This window comes from Poecilia reticulata, chromosome 12 (assembly GCF_904066995.2).
Source record: "Poecilia reticulata chromosome 12, P_reticulata-male-v2, whole genome shotgun sequence".
NCBI lineage: Eukaryota > Metazoa > Chordata > Actinopteri > Cyprinodontiformes > Poeciliidae > Poecilia > Poecilia reticulata.
In genome coordinates, this window is record NC_088841.1 from 19,906,346 (window position 1) to 19,920,123 (window position 13,778).

Sequence of the window (13,778 nt, forward strand, 5' to 3'; positions counted from 1 at the left end):
TTCATTAGCATTGTTTTGATAACTTTTCATTTGGACATTCATTTTTTTTGTAATTCTTTTTGTTGATCGTGATTTGAAAAAGTGCAAAGGGGAATAGGCCAAGCGGATGAATACTTTTCATAGGTACTAAAACATTTTTAAGATCTAGTGCTAATGAAGATATTCCTAAAGTGTTGCCAAAAACATGAAACACAAAAATAGTTAGCCGAGCAGAGTGTCCTGAACTCAACACTGTAAAACAAACTAGTGAATTTAGTGAATTTTACCACTCGTGTACTGTAATGGATTTCAGTTGGTTTGGACTGAACATCAGCAATTACTCTGTCAGTATCATGTACTGCGGTTACCTTCCTTCAGGTGCAGCTGGGGGTTTTGTCAAGGTGGGTGCAGCAGTTGTCACAGTTCCATTTTCTAGTCATGTCTGAAATAAAGCCTTCAGGTATCTGCTAGCTAAGCTACAGATGAAGAAAGATTTTACTTTTTTTAGTCCAGTTCACATCCAGTTCAACAAAATAATAACTGCACTGGAAAAAAAAAATCTAAGTGTTGCAATGGCCAACCCAGAGTGGAGGACTGTGTCTGAAGAAAAGGGTGGTGTTGAGAAGGGATGTGGAGCTTAGATTGGGAGAACTTTTGGAAGGTCAAGCAAACTAATATTACAAAATAAGACATGCAGGTAGACACGCAATGAAGAACAACAAATGCTGAGAATAACTTCAGGTTTTCATTTAACATTGTACTACTTTTTTTTGCTTTGTCTCTCATGACTGATTTCTGTTTCAGTTGGAGTGTACAGCACATATCTCACAAAAGAGGGTGAAAATTATTTTGGAAGTAATTGATTGAAACAACTGAATAAGGTTCTTTGTATTATCAGACCTATACTCATCAAAATGTTTAGCTGTTACTATCTTTAGTCTCGAGATGTCCTCTTGTTTTCAGTGCAAAGTGTCTGCCCAGTGCTTAGTAAAAGGGCATTCAAATGAGTGAATAACTGGAATTGGTTGCATGGTCACCCACAAGGATATTAAGGACTTCTTAACGACTTGGAAACAGAGAAATCAGGCCATAAATGTTTCCCCAATTGAATTAGAAAACGATGTTGTCTTTCATTGCTGTAACTTGTTCTGACTCAATTTGTACTGCTTTCTATTTTCCCAGAAAACCACTAAGAGATTTGATCTCAATCGATGCTCTCTTGGTTAAAAAAGACAAAGACATATCCATTTTGATTGGTCTAATGTGGTGTTCTAGTTTGTAAGACTCTCCATATAATACACAGTGCAAGTCTTATAGTGTAATACATTTATCTTAGCTATATGATTGAGGCATGATGCATGTTAAAAACTTTTATCTATGTGGTTTCTATGGTGCTGCATTTGCTTTAGCTTGTTGGACTCTTGTAATATGCTCCATTTATCTCACTTATTGTTGCTAACGTTATTGTTTATTTTTATTTGAAGTAGCTATTAGCACCTGTTTTTGCAGGTTTTGCATTAGTTCTTTGTTTTTAAAATCAAAGTCACGACTTTTTTGCTGCATTTTAACAATATTCAAACTCTTCATTACTCACTCTCGCGTTTTAAAGCTAGATTAGAATTCAACTGGAACCCAAATCCCCTATGATATCGCGCATTTTCTCTGATGAAAAACACCTGCCCACATTTGTCATCAGCTTTTTCCCCCCTTTTGACCACTTGATGGCTTGGCCAGCAACGCTGCTGCAACCAGAAGTCCATAATAATCGAGCAATAGATTCCCCCGAGGGTTTGAACGTGGTGACAGACAGAGCCTCACTGCTGCTCATCTGTCACTTGGTTTTTGCTTTCAACGCCGTGCTGATGACAACTCATCCCTCCAGGTTAGGTTGTTCACAAAGCACCTGATGCAGTGAGCTCATCCAACAAAATCCCCAGCATCTGAACAGTCTCAAACTACTAAAGCCTGCAGGTTTAAATACATAACGGCTTATGCCAAGGATTTTCAAGATGGTGTCATTTGCAAAAACAATTTAAGAGTTGTCTGCGCCCATAATTGAGAGAGAAATATCTAAATACAAACTGGTGACTAGACGCCAAGCAACTGCCCTGCAATAATGAGTTGAAAGCTGTAAACCTATTAAGCAACGTTCAGTTTAATAGTGTGACACATTCTATGTAAGGTAAACCCTTCAACAAGATAAAACTTTGAAATCTAGAAACATTAATGTTATTTAAAAAAAAAAAGATTAAACAAAATCTAAACTAAATATTGCAATTGGACTAAATGTTATCATGTTCATGTCATCTTGACAACTCAAATTAGTTTATGCTTAAGCCATTTTCACCCAGTTGCAGTTAAAAACACACACATTTATAGATGTGTATGTAGATTAGTGGGCAACTTGGAGTTAAGTGCTTTGCCCAGAGGCAGATTGACACAAGAGATCTGGGGAAAAACAAAAAAACAACAAAAAAACAACTTTTAACTTTATAATTGCAAGACTACTACTCTACCCTCTGATCCACAGCCACCTCAAAACCACCCGAAAAAATTTAATATTGGAGAAAAATAACAAAAAGATATTGTGAATATGTGCATAAAGACTTTCAGAACTTCTGGATTTTGCCAAACTTGGAGCCTGGAAAGCTGCTGTGCCTGTTAAATCTTAAACAGGAGATGGATGAGCAGTGTTCTTATCAGATTAAATGAAAGAGCACTTATCAGCTGTTCATATTTGCAATCTTGCTCTTGACATTATCCAAAGCTGATATGAGTCCTGGGGCTAGATACCCAGGTAAATTTAGCTGTTTGTCCTTTGGCTAACCTTAAATGACCCCTTCACAGACATGAGACTAGCTGAAAGTCATTTTATTCATATCAATAAATACCACAGGTATAAATATAATGCATATATATCTTATGGGTGGATTTGTTATAATTACACATGTGTATAAGTCAAGAATTATGATAAAAGATTGCAATATTATTCAAGCTGTAAGTATATTTTAGTATCTTAACAGATGTAGTGGCTTGTAAAAGTATGAATACATAAGATCAAACTTTACAGATAATACTTATTAAGGAGTTAGACTATACATAGTTTCATGGAGCCATTTGTTATTAACTTTTAATTAGACGAGACAAAAGTCCTGCAAGTGTAAAACTAAATGCAACATTATGATCCCAAAACTGGGTCTTAATAATAGAAATCTGAGGCTCATGTAAGCGGCTGCTATAATGAGAAAAAGTTATTATGAAAAACCTGTTATCATCCAGAGTGGAGGTCAAGTTAAGGTTTAGAAGATTAAGAAAACAGTCTGAGGAAAACAATTCCTTAATGAGCCATAAAGAACTGGGCCTATGGATGTGCATAACCGGCCACTGGTGTGAACATGAAACAATGAAGGCCGTGAAAAGCTGTGGATAAATAAGGGATGATGAGAAGAAGTGAAAAAATAGCAAAATAAACTTTGTGGTATGAACAAATATATTAGGAGGAATGATTACTGGATTGATACTCAGTATATTGTAAAACAATTCATGAAGATTTTGAGGTTAATAAAATGTAATGAAGTTGTGAGGAAATGATAAAAAAATCATTTGTTTTGCTATTTGAATCTGAGTCAGTCTGTTTTGGACTTCATTGATTACATTTTTGTGAACCTTATGTCCCTCTGAAAGTCGGACAGGCTGTCAGATTTCCTCATTGCAGGAGCAAGCCCTGAGGGACGCCACTTGTAAACAAAGAAAATCAGTAGATGTGCTTATTTAAACTCGCATGAAAACTGAATTTAGAGAAAAATGTACATCTACAGCAAACTTTGTCAATCTTGTGTAATATTTAAGCATGTTTGACAAATTTTATGCTCCAATGTATCAAGAGTGGTGCTCAGGCTCTGAATCAATAAGTTAATCATCAATAGTGTAGGGTTAGTAATGGTTTTGTAATCCACAATTTTGTTCCTCTTAAGTGTTGAGTGATTAAGGTGTGAGTGAGTTGCTTGTTGACGTCCCTTTATGCTCCTATTAGAGAGTGCAAATGTAACAGAACATAAAGGATTCCAAGCTGAAAGAAGAGGTTATGATATAAATAACAAATATACAATTATATTAAGCTTTAATATAACTCTGCACTTCTCCTTGGTCTTAATATCCAATTGCCCTGAGGCACACCAAGTCAAAATTACTTCCAGAATACAGTCTGACTTTTGCCACAAACTCTGCTTATTCATTAGATTCACTCTTCCTCGGGCCATTAGAAGCAACTGACCCGTCTAAATGTTTGGGAAATATAATTCCTAAATGGATGCTGAGCATTATGTCTTGCAGTATTTTGCCAAGAGAAGAAATGTTGACAATGAATGAATGGAGGAAAAAGAAAAAAAAAAGTGAAAAGCTAAAACTAACTGCAGTGAAAAGAGGGGGGGAGGATGATTTTTCTATTGCTGTTCACAAACATACAAAAAGTGTTATTTGTAGTCAAGCAGCTGGTAAAAGTAAACTAGGTTGTCATTCATAATAAATCCGTTCTCACATTCTAATCATAAGATGGTGCACAGATCTGTTGCATAAGGGGTTATTCTAGACCCAGAATCCCACACATGAATCTAAAGCACATCAGGTAAATCCTCTGCCTTCACAGGGTCATTGGCAGGTTTCCAAAAGGATAAAACATTTCTGCTGAGCACCAGGGATATGTAAAATCAAAGCCTAAATAATGATTAAACAAAGCAAAGAGTCTTCCAAACAATCTCCCCTGGCTCATTGAGTTGTAGAGATCTAAATAATTGTGTGCACAGAAGTTAACATAAACTCATTATGAGCATAAGACTCACCTTAATCTTGAGTTCTGATGTAAAAATGACAAAGCAAGGAACTGTAAGGAATGTTAAAAAGATCTAGTTCCTCAATTTTGTATATACTCTGTTGGTTTTCTCTCATCCACACAGGGTTGACATTATACATACAAATACAAACAAAGTCGCACTCAAACACATGCTCCTTGTAGTCATCAGCAGGTTTGTGTCTTAATTCTGCTTAAATATGTCTCATCATGGCAGAACCTGTTACTTTCCAGGCACACGTCACACTTTTAAACTTCTAATCTTGACTCCGAATGTTTTTCTGCAGTTGATGTCAGTGCTCTCCTCAAGCTTAATGTCAGCCCGTTTCACTCATCCTGCAACCTGTTTTGACATGTGTTTCAGATCCCCTGGAGGAACAAAACGATGCTGTTACTCTCTCGATGCCTGTGGTGGTAGTGTGCTACAAACATTGGGTGAAATAACAATAAAAAAAAGGACTAAATTCAACTTAACTTCAGACAGACAACAAGGTGGTTGAAACTTGGGAATAGCAAGCAGTCCGTGGCAAATGCAACCCAAGTCCACTTTTTCCCCATATCTAACTTGTATCTGACTTTTTCATTGCAGTGTGAGTGGCCCAATTCTGATATTTTCACCACCCCCCGCAAAAAAGAAACAAACAAAAAAAAAAAATCTGATTTGTGCCACTTCCATATGCCATCCTAAACTGAGTACATACAGTTGACACTATCTCAAAAGACAGATATAAGTTTTTTTACACTGTCTGACATGAAATCTTAAACTGCATGACTTCGGTTAAACATTTTGGATGTTCTTCCACAAGCATCTCACAAAAGTTAGCAGGAATGTTGGCCCATTTTTCCTTACAGAACTGGTGCAACTGAGCCATGTTCATAGGCTCCTCGCACACGCATTTTCATCTTAAATTAATTCAGTTTGATTGAGATCAGGGCTTTGTGATCCAAAAAATTGACTCTGATATCCTTCAGCCACCAATGACCAGGTCATTGTTCATTTGGAAGACCCATTCGGACCCAAGCTTTAACTTTCTTGCCTCAAAAATACCAAAAATGTGATAACTTTGCTTGTCCTCGCCAGGAAAGTAACCAAATTAAATAAATTCTAACAGATCTGCCAAGTAGAGTGCTTAAATATGCTGCCAGAAACATACTACAACCTTGAATACAGCTAATGAAAAAGCATGAAGTTAAGGTGTAACTTGCTTAGGATTGCTTGACTAAGTTTGGAGTACAAAAAGAAACATGAAAAATTCAAGCATGTTGTACGTTATTCTAAACTTAACTAAAGACATCTTGTATGTCAGGTTATCATTCTACCCTGAGAGAAAATGTTTGGAATGCATTATTAAAGGCTGAGTATTGATGTGACATTCATGGCCTGAATGAGTTGCTTTACATACATTTATGTAACAAATTTCATGTGCCATATTAGTTAGAGACTAGGGCCAACCAAAAAGTGTAGAAAGTACATATATGACTACATGCACAAACATACAATTGAAGAAGTTGAGAAGAGGAAAAGCAGTAGAAATTATTCTTAGTAACAGAGGAAATTAGCATGACAAATCACTGCCTTCTGATGTTATTGTTTCTTCCATGCAGAACGATTGTGTCATGCTGTTGCAACAATAATGTTATGAAGCTGCAGGATAATTAGCAGATCAGTTACAGAAAAACAAAGCACACAAATCTGTGGTTGTTGCATGCTGTAATTTCCTACCTTGCCAAGAATTCCCCTGAGCTGCCGTTACTCTGTTGTGGATCCATACAGTTTGTAGTTCCAGGTATAAGCGCCATGGTGGGATTCTCCTGGGCTGCACTGCCCACGGCTCGTGTTACAAACTCCAGAGAGTCCTGAACATAATGATCCAAAGAAGGGGATCCCATCATGCCATGTGCAAGTAGCCCCAGCGGTAACCCGTCTGTTCTGAGCTCAGCCACGTTTTGGCTGTCGCCCAAAACCCAGTGAAACTCCGGGAGGGTCATTCGAGTCGCCAGCGTCCATAACCGGCGAACTTCCCGAATGTCACACCCAAACGTCACCACTCCCCGCGTGGAGGAATGTTCCCTCAAGGCCTCCAGCTGCCTCATGAGACCCTGCTGCTGGTCTGACTTCGAAGAAGAATTTGATGAATAAGATGATGCGGTTGGTGATGAATATGATGGGTGTAGCACCTCCACTCCCACAGGGGTGGTGGTCGCCTCTGCCGAGGACGATAGTGAAGACGGAAGGGGCGGCAATGTTGTTTTTGTCAGGTTGACCAGCGTGCCCAAGTGGAAGCGGCTGTTGTTCTTGATGAGGAAGAGGAAGTCGTTTATTTTCCACTCCTGACAGAGGACAATGCTGAAGTCCCACCATCCGTTCATCATTAGCAGATAGTAGAGGAGCTGGGACGGCGGGGCCGCGACGGTCCGCATTGCCATTTGAAAATGAAGGCGATTCTGTGAGAGGCAGTAAAACTTACATTAGAAGATGAGGCAAGAAAGAGACAGTAGTTCAAAGGCTTAAAATGCAGCATATAGAGGAGATCATAAGCAGTGATGTTTGTGTTTTATTTAGTAAATATATTGTGCTAATGACATGAGAATTACACCATATACTTATGCAAATTATTATGTGTGAAAGAAGGAGAATGACATAAAAAATACAATGCAAAAAGTCATAGAAAGCCAAGAAACAAGTCAAACCTATCTGTATTTAAACAGCAATCCTGCATTCAATCAGCATCAATTCATTACTTAATTTGATGATAAGGTGTTGCACAAGAAGCATGTCATGTTGAGCAAAAGCAAAATGCTCTCCCAGGACATTTTGTAACCTTATTGTTTTGTTTACTGCCATATCTCTGAACTTCTGAATGTTCTAGTTAGTACCTGTTGGCCAAAATCTGGAGGTGGGAACATAATTTCACCCTAAGTCAACCGCATCCAGTTGCTCTATGAAACATGTAATTTGCAGGATAATTTTTTTCTCCACCTAAACAATGACTAATGCACTCAACCATAATGTCCGATCACTACTTGCACATCGATTCCAAATGAACATTGAAGTTTGGAGGCAGGAGCATCATAGTGTGAGGCCTCTTTGAGCTAATGCCACTGGCTTAGCGACCAAAGAAAAAAAAATGAAGACATGAAGGTACATTCTTCATAAAAATATAAAGATGAAACAAGGATGATTTTTTTTTCAGCACAGCCCTGATCCCACACCTAAAGCCAGGGAAACTGAAGTGGATGCAAATACAAAAACTAAAACTTTCTGAATGTTCCGATCAATCTCCTAAAAATTAATCAAATCAAACTTTTCCGGGAATAAATTAAGATCAGCGTTTACACAGGAGCCCTTTGACCTTCAAGATTTTAAGACAGCTTGTATAAAAGAAAGGGCCAAAATCACACCTTCACAAAGCATGAAGAGTTTCTCATCACAGGAGATTTCTCAAAGCTGCCACTGCTAAAGAATCATATTCAAGGTTTTTAACTTGTGCAATTCCACTTTATTACGCATAAGTCAATGTATGCACAGTTTTTTTATTTACTTCTTTGTATGTCTAAATCACTTGGTTTACCCGATCTGAATGTTATGTCTACATGCCGACAATAATACATTTACATACAAAAATGCTAATACGTAAAGAACAAAAGAAAGGGATGAAAGATTGAACAATGAAAACATGTTGGATTTCATTAGAAACTGAATGAAATGTAAAAGTATAACATGTACAGGTGCAGTGAGTTCGTACAAGAAAAACGAATGAAGGTCAGAGAGAAAGGACGATGCAGCAGCTCAATGGTGAAATGTAGCAAAGCGTGTACAAAAGACTGAAATAAAGTTTTATATATTTAAGAGGAAATAAACTTTTTATCTTAAATTCAACGTGTTCCGAGTGTAAAAACACAGTCTGCTGGATATAGTAGATTGCAATCTCAACTTTCCAGCCTCAATGAATATCATTACTCACATCATAAGAGTTACATCTATGTCTACACTTTTTTTTCGCCTAACTTTGAGGAAAAACATCCAATATTTCTTTCATTTTTACCCCACGGTAGAGGCAGTTATGCAAATGCATGTGTATATATTTTGTGACGTCATCACCAAAAACACAAACAGCACAGAAATGACAGTTTTCTTCTTCTCAGTTCCTTTTTCCTTAAACTCCAGCAGTGGGAATCCAAACATCTAGACTAGCGGTTCTCAACGTGGGCGGTACCGCCCCCCAGGGGGCGTTCAGAGGACGGCAGGGGGCGCTGGAGGACATTTTTACAAAAGGGGGGCGCTGGGATGCCTTTGGGGGGCGTTTGGTCGAAGGTAAACTTTACACCTTAAATCCACAACAATACCAGTTTAGACTTTGAGCAACTTGGTAAAACTGTATTGTGTAACATTAAATCATGCTTGGCTGCAGCTGTATCGATGGCAGCTCTTCTTCTATTCAGTGATTGTATCTTCATGGCGCAGCTCCGCTCCGCATCAGTTCAGCGTTACACCGGCTGATGACGCTGCTGTGATTCACTTTGTCTGGTATTTATTTAGGCTACATATGTTTTGGCAGTTCTGTGATCATGTCAAAGCAGCAATTTATATTAAAAAGTGTTTTATTTCCGTTTGAAAGCTGCCCGCTACCATGGACGAACAACAGAAAATCGCTCTTATAAACATGTAATTACTAAAATCACGATACCCTCACTTTGTATCCCTTTGAAAAATGAACCAATTTACATAAAGAAATCCCTCCATGGGTGATACCACGATAGAGAGCGTTCATTTTATAGCGTTAACACCGGTGCTGTAAGTGGTCCGGTATGAAACGGGGGTGATAGAACAACACAGCACTTTTACATTTAGATAATCAGAATGTAGAAATTGTTTCCGTTGTTTTAAAAGGTTTATGTCAGTCTGTCTTTTCCCCATCGATATGTTTCCCGACCGCCCTGCACCTTAGGGGCTTAAACAACAACAACAACAACAACAACAACAACAACAACAACAACAACAACAACAACAACAACAACAACAACAACAACAACAACAACAACAACAACAACAACAACAACAACAACAACAACAACAACAACAACAACAACAACAACAACAACAACAACAAAAAACCGCCGCGCACATTGCGCAAAACTCTGAAACAGGAGAAGCGGGACATAAAACGGAGCGACGAACTAGATGTGAATTATGGCATAAAAACAGAGAATCCGACGCTGAACAGTGAAAAAAAATCAACACATGATGTGAAACATGACGATTAGGCGGAGCAGCAGGTGAGGGGTGAATTACTGGTGGGTCAATAAACGATCAAATAAATGTAGCAACAGGAAATAAACTAAAGTGAACATAGCAATAAACCAAGAGAGGATAAAACTAATCAAAGGAAACTAAATGGAAACGAATGAAGAACAAAATGCAAGAATAAACTAAGAAACTAAAGTAAATACGGAGGAATAAAACTGGTATGGCAAGACCTTTCGAGCAATAATTAATACCGAGACTGTATGGCAAGAATAAACACACTGTTTCCAGATAAAAGGTAAAATAATATTGTTGAAATGTCATGGGCAGGGGCTTCAGGTGGATGCGAAAACATAAATCGGCGCCGCCCCACGAAGGAGCGTAGAAACATACGCTCGCCCCCCCCAATCCCCCTCCTCCAGACACCGATACATTTAGGGCAAAACTCTCTACATTTACCCCGTTATGTGCGCGAGGTGAAGGAGCGTAAGGCGCGCTGAAGTGTACGGGAAAACATAATCGGTGCGCCGATTCAAAACATCTACGATAGAAACATTAATAATAAAATAATTGTCAGTGCAAAGTAACCTACAAATTCTTTGGTGGGGGGCGGCGAGGGACCTGGATTAGGGCTAGGGGGGCGCTGGCCCGAAAAAGGTTGAGAAACACTGATCTAGACTAAAATGTGTTTTTATTGTCAGTGTACATTAGTTGCAAAAAAAAAAAAAAAGAAACACACCACAGTTTTAAAAGAATGATTTTACTTCATGTAGTCTATTCAAGAAGATTTCCTGTTTTTCTCCATTTTATTTACTTTCACTGTTTTTAATTGTATAAGGTCCAGCTGGTAAATCCCTCTGTTGTCGAATCAATGTTAGGTCAACGGATGCTTCAAAGTTCACTAAGTCTTAGAGCGTGGAGGTTTATGGTTGTTAGTTTCTGTGAGCAGCTAGAAAGGTCTTCCAGTGTTTGACCCACATTTACCCTAGAGACAGCTAGCATAAGCACTGTTTTTATACGTTGGTTTGCATCCTGTCTGTTTCAGGCGGTTTTATGCAGCCTGCAGATGCAGTCAGTTCTACACAACGTGCAAAGTGCTTTACAGCAACAAAAAAGTAATCTAAAATCAACAGCTGTTTGGAACTTTAGATGTAGACGTGGAAGAAAAACAACTGATAAAAAGATTAAACACGATTCAATACGATTATAGTCTTAGCATGAACAGTACAAGCATAAATAGGATTCACTGCCAATTACAGGAAGATAAAATAGAGTTAGAATTTATATCAAGACAAAATATGAGTAGCTCAAATTTGGAATTGGCAAAGTATTCAGATGAAATTTAATAGATTTGAATTAGCAATGAGGGCTTAGGAAACTCTGGCATGCTAAGCGCATGCTGGTTATCCAGCCAATTAATCAGCTAGTTGTTTGTCAGTACATGCAGGGAGTATAAAGGCCCCTTAGAAACTCTTTACAACTCACAAGCTTTGCACTAAAAGTCCATTAGGTTAAGCTATTGGTGAATTTAATTTATCCCATTAATCACTCTGTCCAGCAGGCATGCAAAAAAGACATTACCAATCTTATTTTTGCATATTCATAGATGGGTTATTTGTATAAAGAAGTGCAATGAAAAGCAACCCTACATGTTTCATTTCAGATTCAGAAGTCCTACATCAGGAGAGGAAATTGTAATGCAGTCCACAGGGCATCAGACTCTCACCTCTCCTCAATGCCCATGAGGATTTATTCTCAACTGCAGCACTTCTGCAATGTAATCTCCATAAATCTTTAACCCTCTCCTTTTTTCTTTATGTAAGTAAAAACTGAGTAATTTGTGGAAAGCTTCGTGGCCCCGTATTTAAACAAATGCATAGACACTGTGAAGCTTAAGTTTTTTGGCCGTTTGACACAACGTCTGGGATTGTCTCTGTTTAAATGTGCTTTTTCCTATGACTATGTGATCTAAACGATAGCTGCTTTCACTTCTTGTGCAAACTGCGCAGCAAAACAGCAGACGCTGAAAGAGTCACAAAGATCTGGACGAACCAAAGATGATGGAATCGGTTGGGTTATTGACCTTCTTGTGATTAGATGATGTCTTGTAGAGACAGCTTTCTGTTCAATAAGAAATTCTGAATAAAACCTCAAATGCTGCAGATTATTCTTCTGCAACAGCTGCATTGCTTATGGGCTGCACAGGGTAGCAGCTGGTAGCATCTTTTCCTTGCAGGAAGAAGGTTCTGGGTTTGAGTCTTTCTGCAGGGAGCTTACATGTTCTCCCCCAGAGTGGGTTTTCTCTGGGCACCACTACTTCCTCTCACAATCCAAAAAACATGACTGTGAGATTAACTGGTCTCTCTAAATTGCCCTTAGGTGTCTGTGTGTGTAACTCTGTTGCCTTGTGTGATCGACTGATGATCTGTCCAGGCTAAGCAAGTATAAATATTGGATGGATTTAATAATAAAGAGAAAAGTTAGATTGTTAGTAGGATCTGGGTTCAGACAAGACTAGCTATGTCCCTGTTACCAGATCTCCCTCACTCAATGCACGTTTTCCTCTCTCTCACATTTTCATGAGTGAACTACACATTAAACCAGCAATTTGTCAATAAACATCTGTTTTAAATAAATCCTACTTCAGTATGATTTTTGTATCTCTTCAGTTGCAGCTACGGCCACTGTCCCTGCGGAATAAATGTACTAGAAGTAAATACGTGTTTCTTCTAAGATTCTCACTGTAAGACCACTGCAATAAAATATTACGTTGTTTCAAGGCTTTTTGCACAACTCAACTACTTGTGCCAATAAATGTGGAGGTGGCTGTAGGACTTAAAAAAAAAACACACCACTTATCTGTCTCTTTCATCCGCACTCAGGAGGAGCTCATTATTCACTTTAACAAGCACATGCGCTGCACTTTAAAGTGCTGTAAAACACAACTGGATTGTGTTGAAGAACCGATGTCGCTCTTAAATGACAGCAATTGTGCAGCAATTACTGTCTCCCGTACATTAGAAAGGACAGAGACTCATCTCAAGTTACTCAAAGAGATTCAAATTAATTTTCTAGAGCATCAGAAATGCGACGGCATGTCTCAAAGTGAAACGATTCAGTAGTTTTGGACTTATTACAAATCTGTGAAGTAAAGCAGTTCATTGGAAAGAAAATGCTTCCTTTAAACAGTTGGGAGTGAACAGTGTGTGCTGAAGGGTAGACTGATGGAACTGTGCAAAACAAGCAGAAAAGGTGATTGAAAAGGTGACTGTAAATCTGTAAGAAAATGTCTCAAACAGGGATTTAATATTTTCCTCTGTAATAAGTAAACAGGAATTCATCATTTTCTGGAAGCAAAGTGAAGGTTGTTCAAAAAATTAGAGGGAACGTTTCCCCAAAGTGTTATTTAACTTTAATAACAACTTTGTGTTTCTGGATTTGAGCAGTGAGAACTAAGCTGTTTTGCATCATTGCATGATTTGAATAAAGTAATCCAGCGTTTCAGGGTTAAGTGTGTCATTTCAGACTGGTTAGGGATACAATTCCAAATGTCCACTCTGACTGATATAAGTCTTCTTTATTAATTATTAAAATGTTCTAGCTCTAATAACCTGCTGCACATTTTTGGAAGCGTTTTATTGCAGAGCATAAATATGATTATGTATATTATTATATAATGAGATGCTGTTAGTTGCATAAACTTGAGTA

At 38.2% G+C, this 13,778-nt stretch overlaps 1 protein-coding gene across 1 annotated transcript in view; it reads right to left on the minus strand.

Moving 5' to 3' along the window:
- The window catches only part of grin3a (glutamate receptor, ionotropic, N-methyl-D-aspartate 3A), a 39,488-nt gene extending 31,070 nt beyond the window's left edge, over positions 1 to 8,418 (minus strand). The window contains exon 1 of the mRNA XM_081613193.1: positions 6,549 to 8,418. Within this exon, the coding sequence (XP_081469319.1) occupies positions 6,549 to 7,252 (704 nt within the window). The 5' untranslated portion in view covers positions 7,253 to 8,418. The remainder of the gene's footprint in view (positions 1 to 6,548) is intronic.
- Positions 8,419 to 13,778: the final 5,360 nt, after the last annotated feature.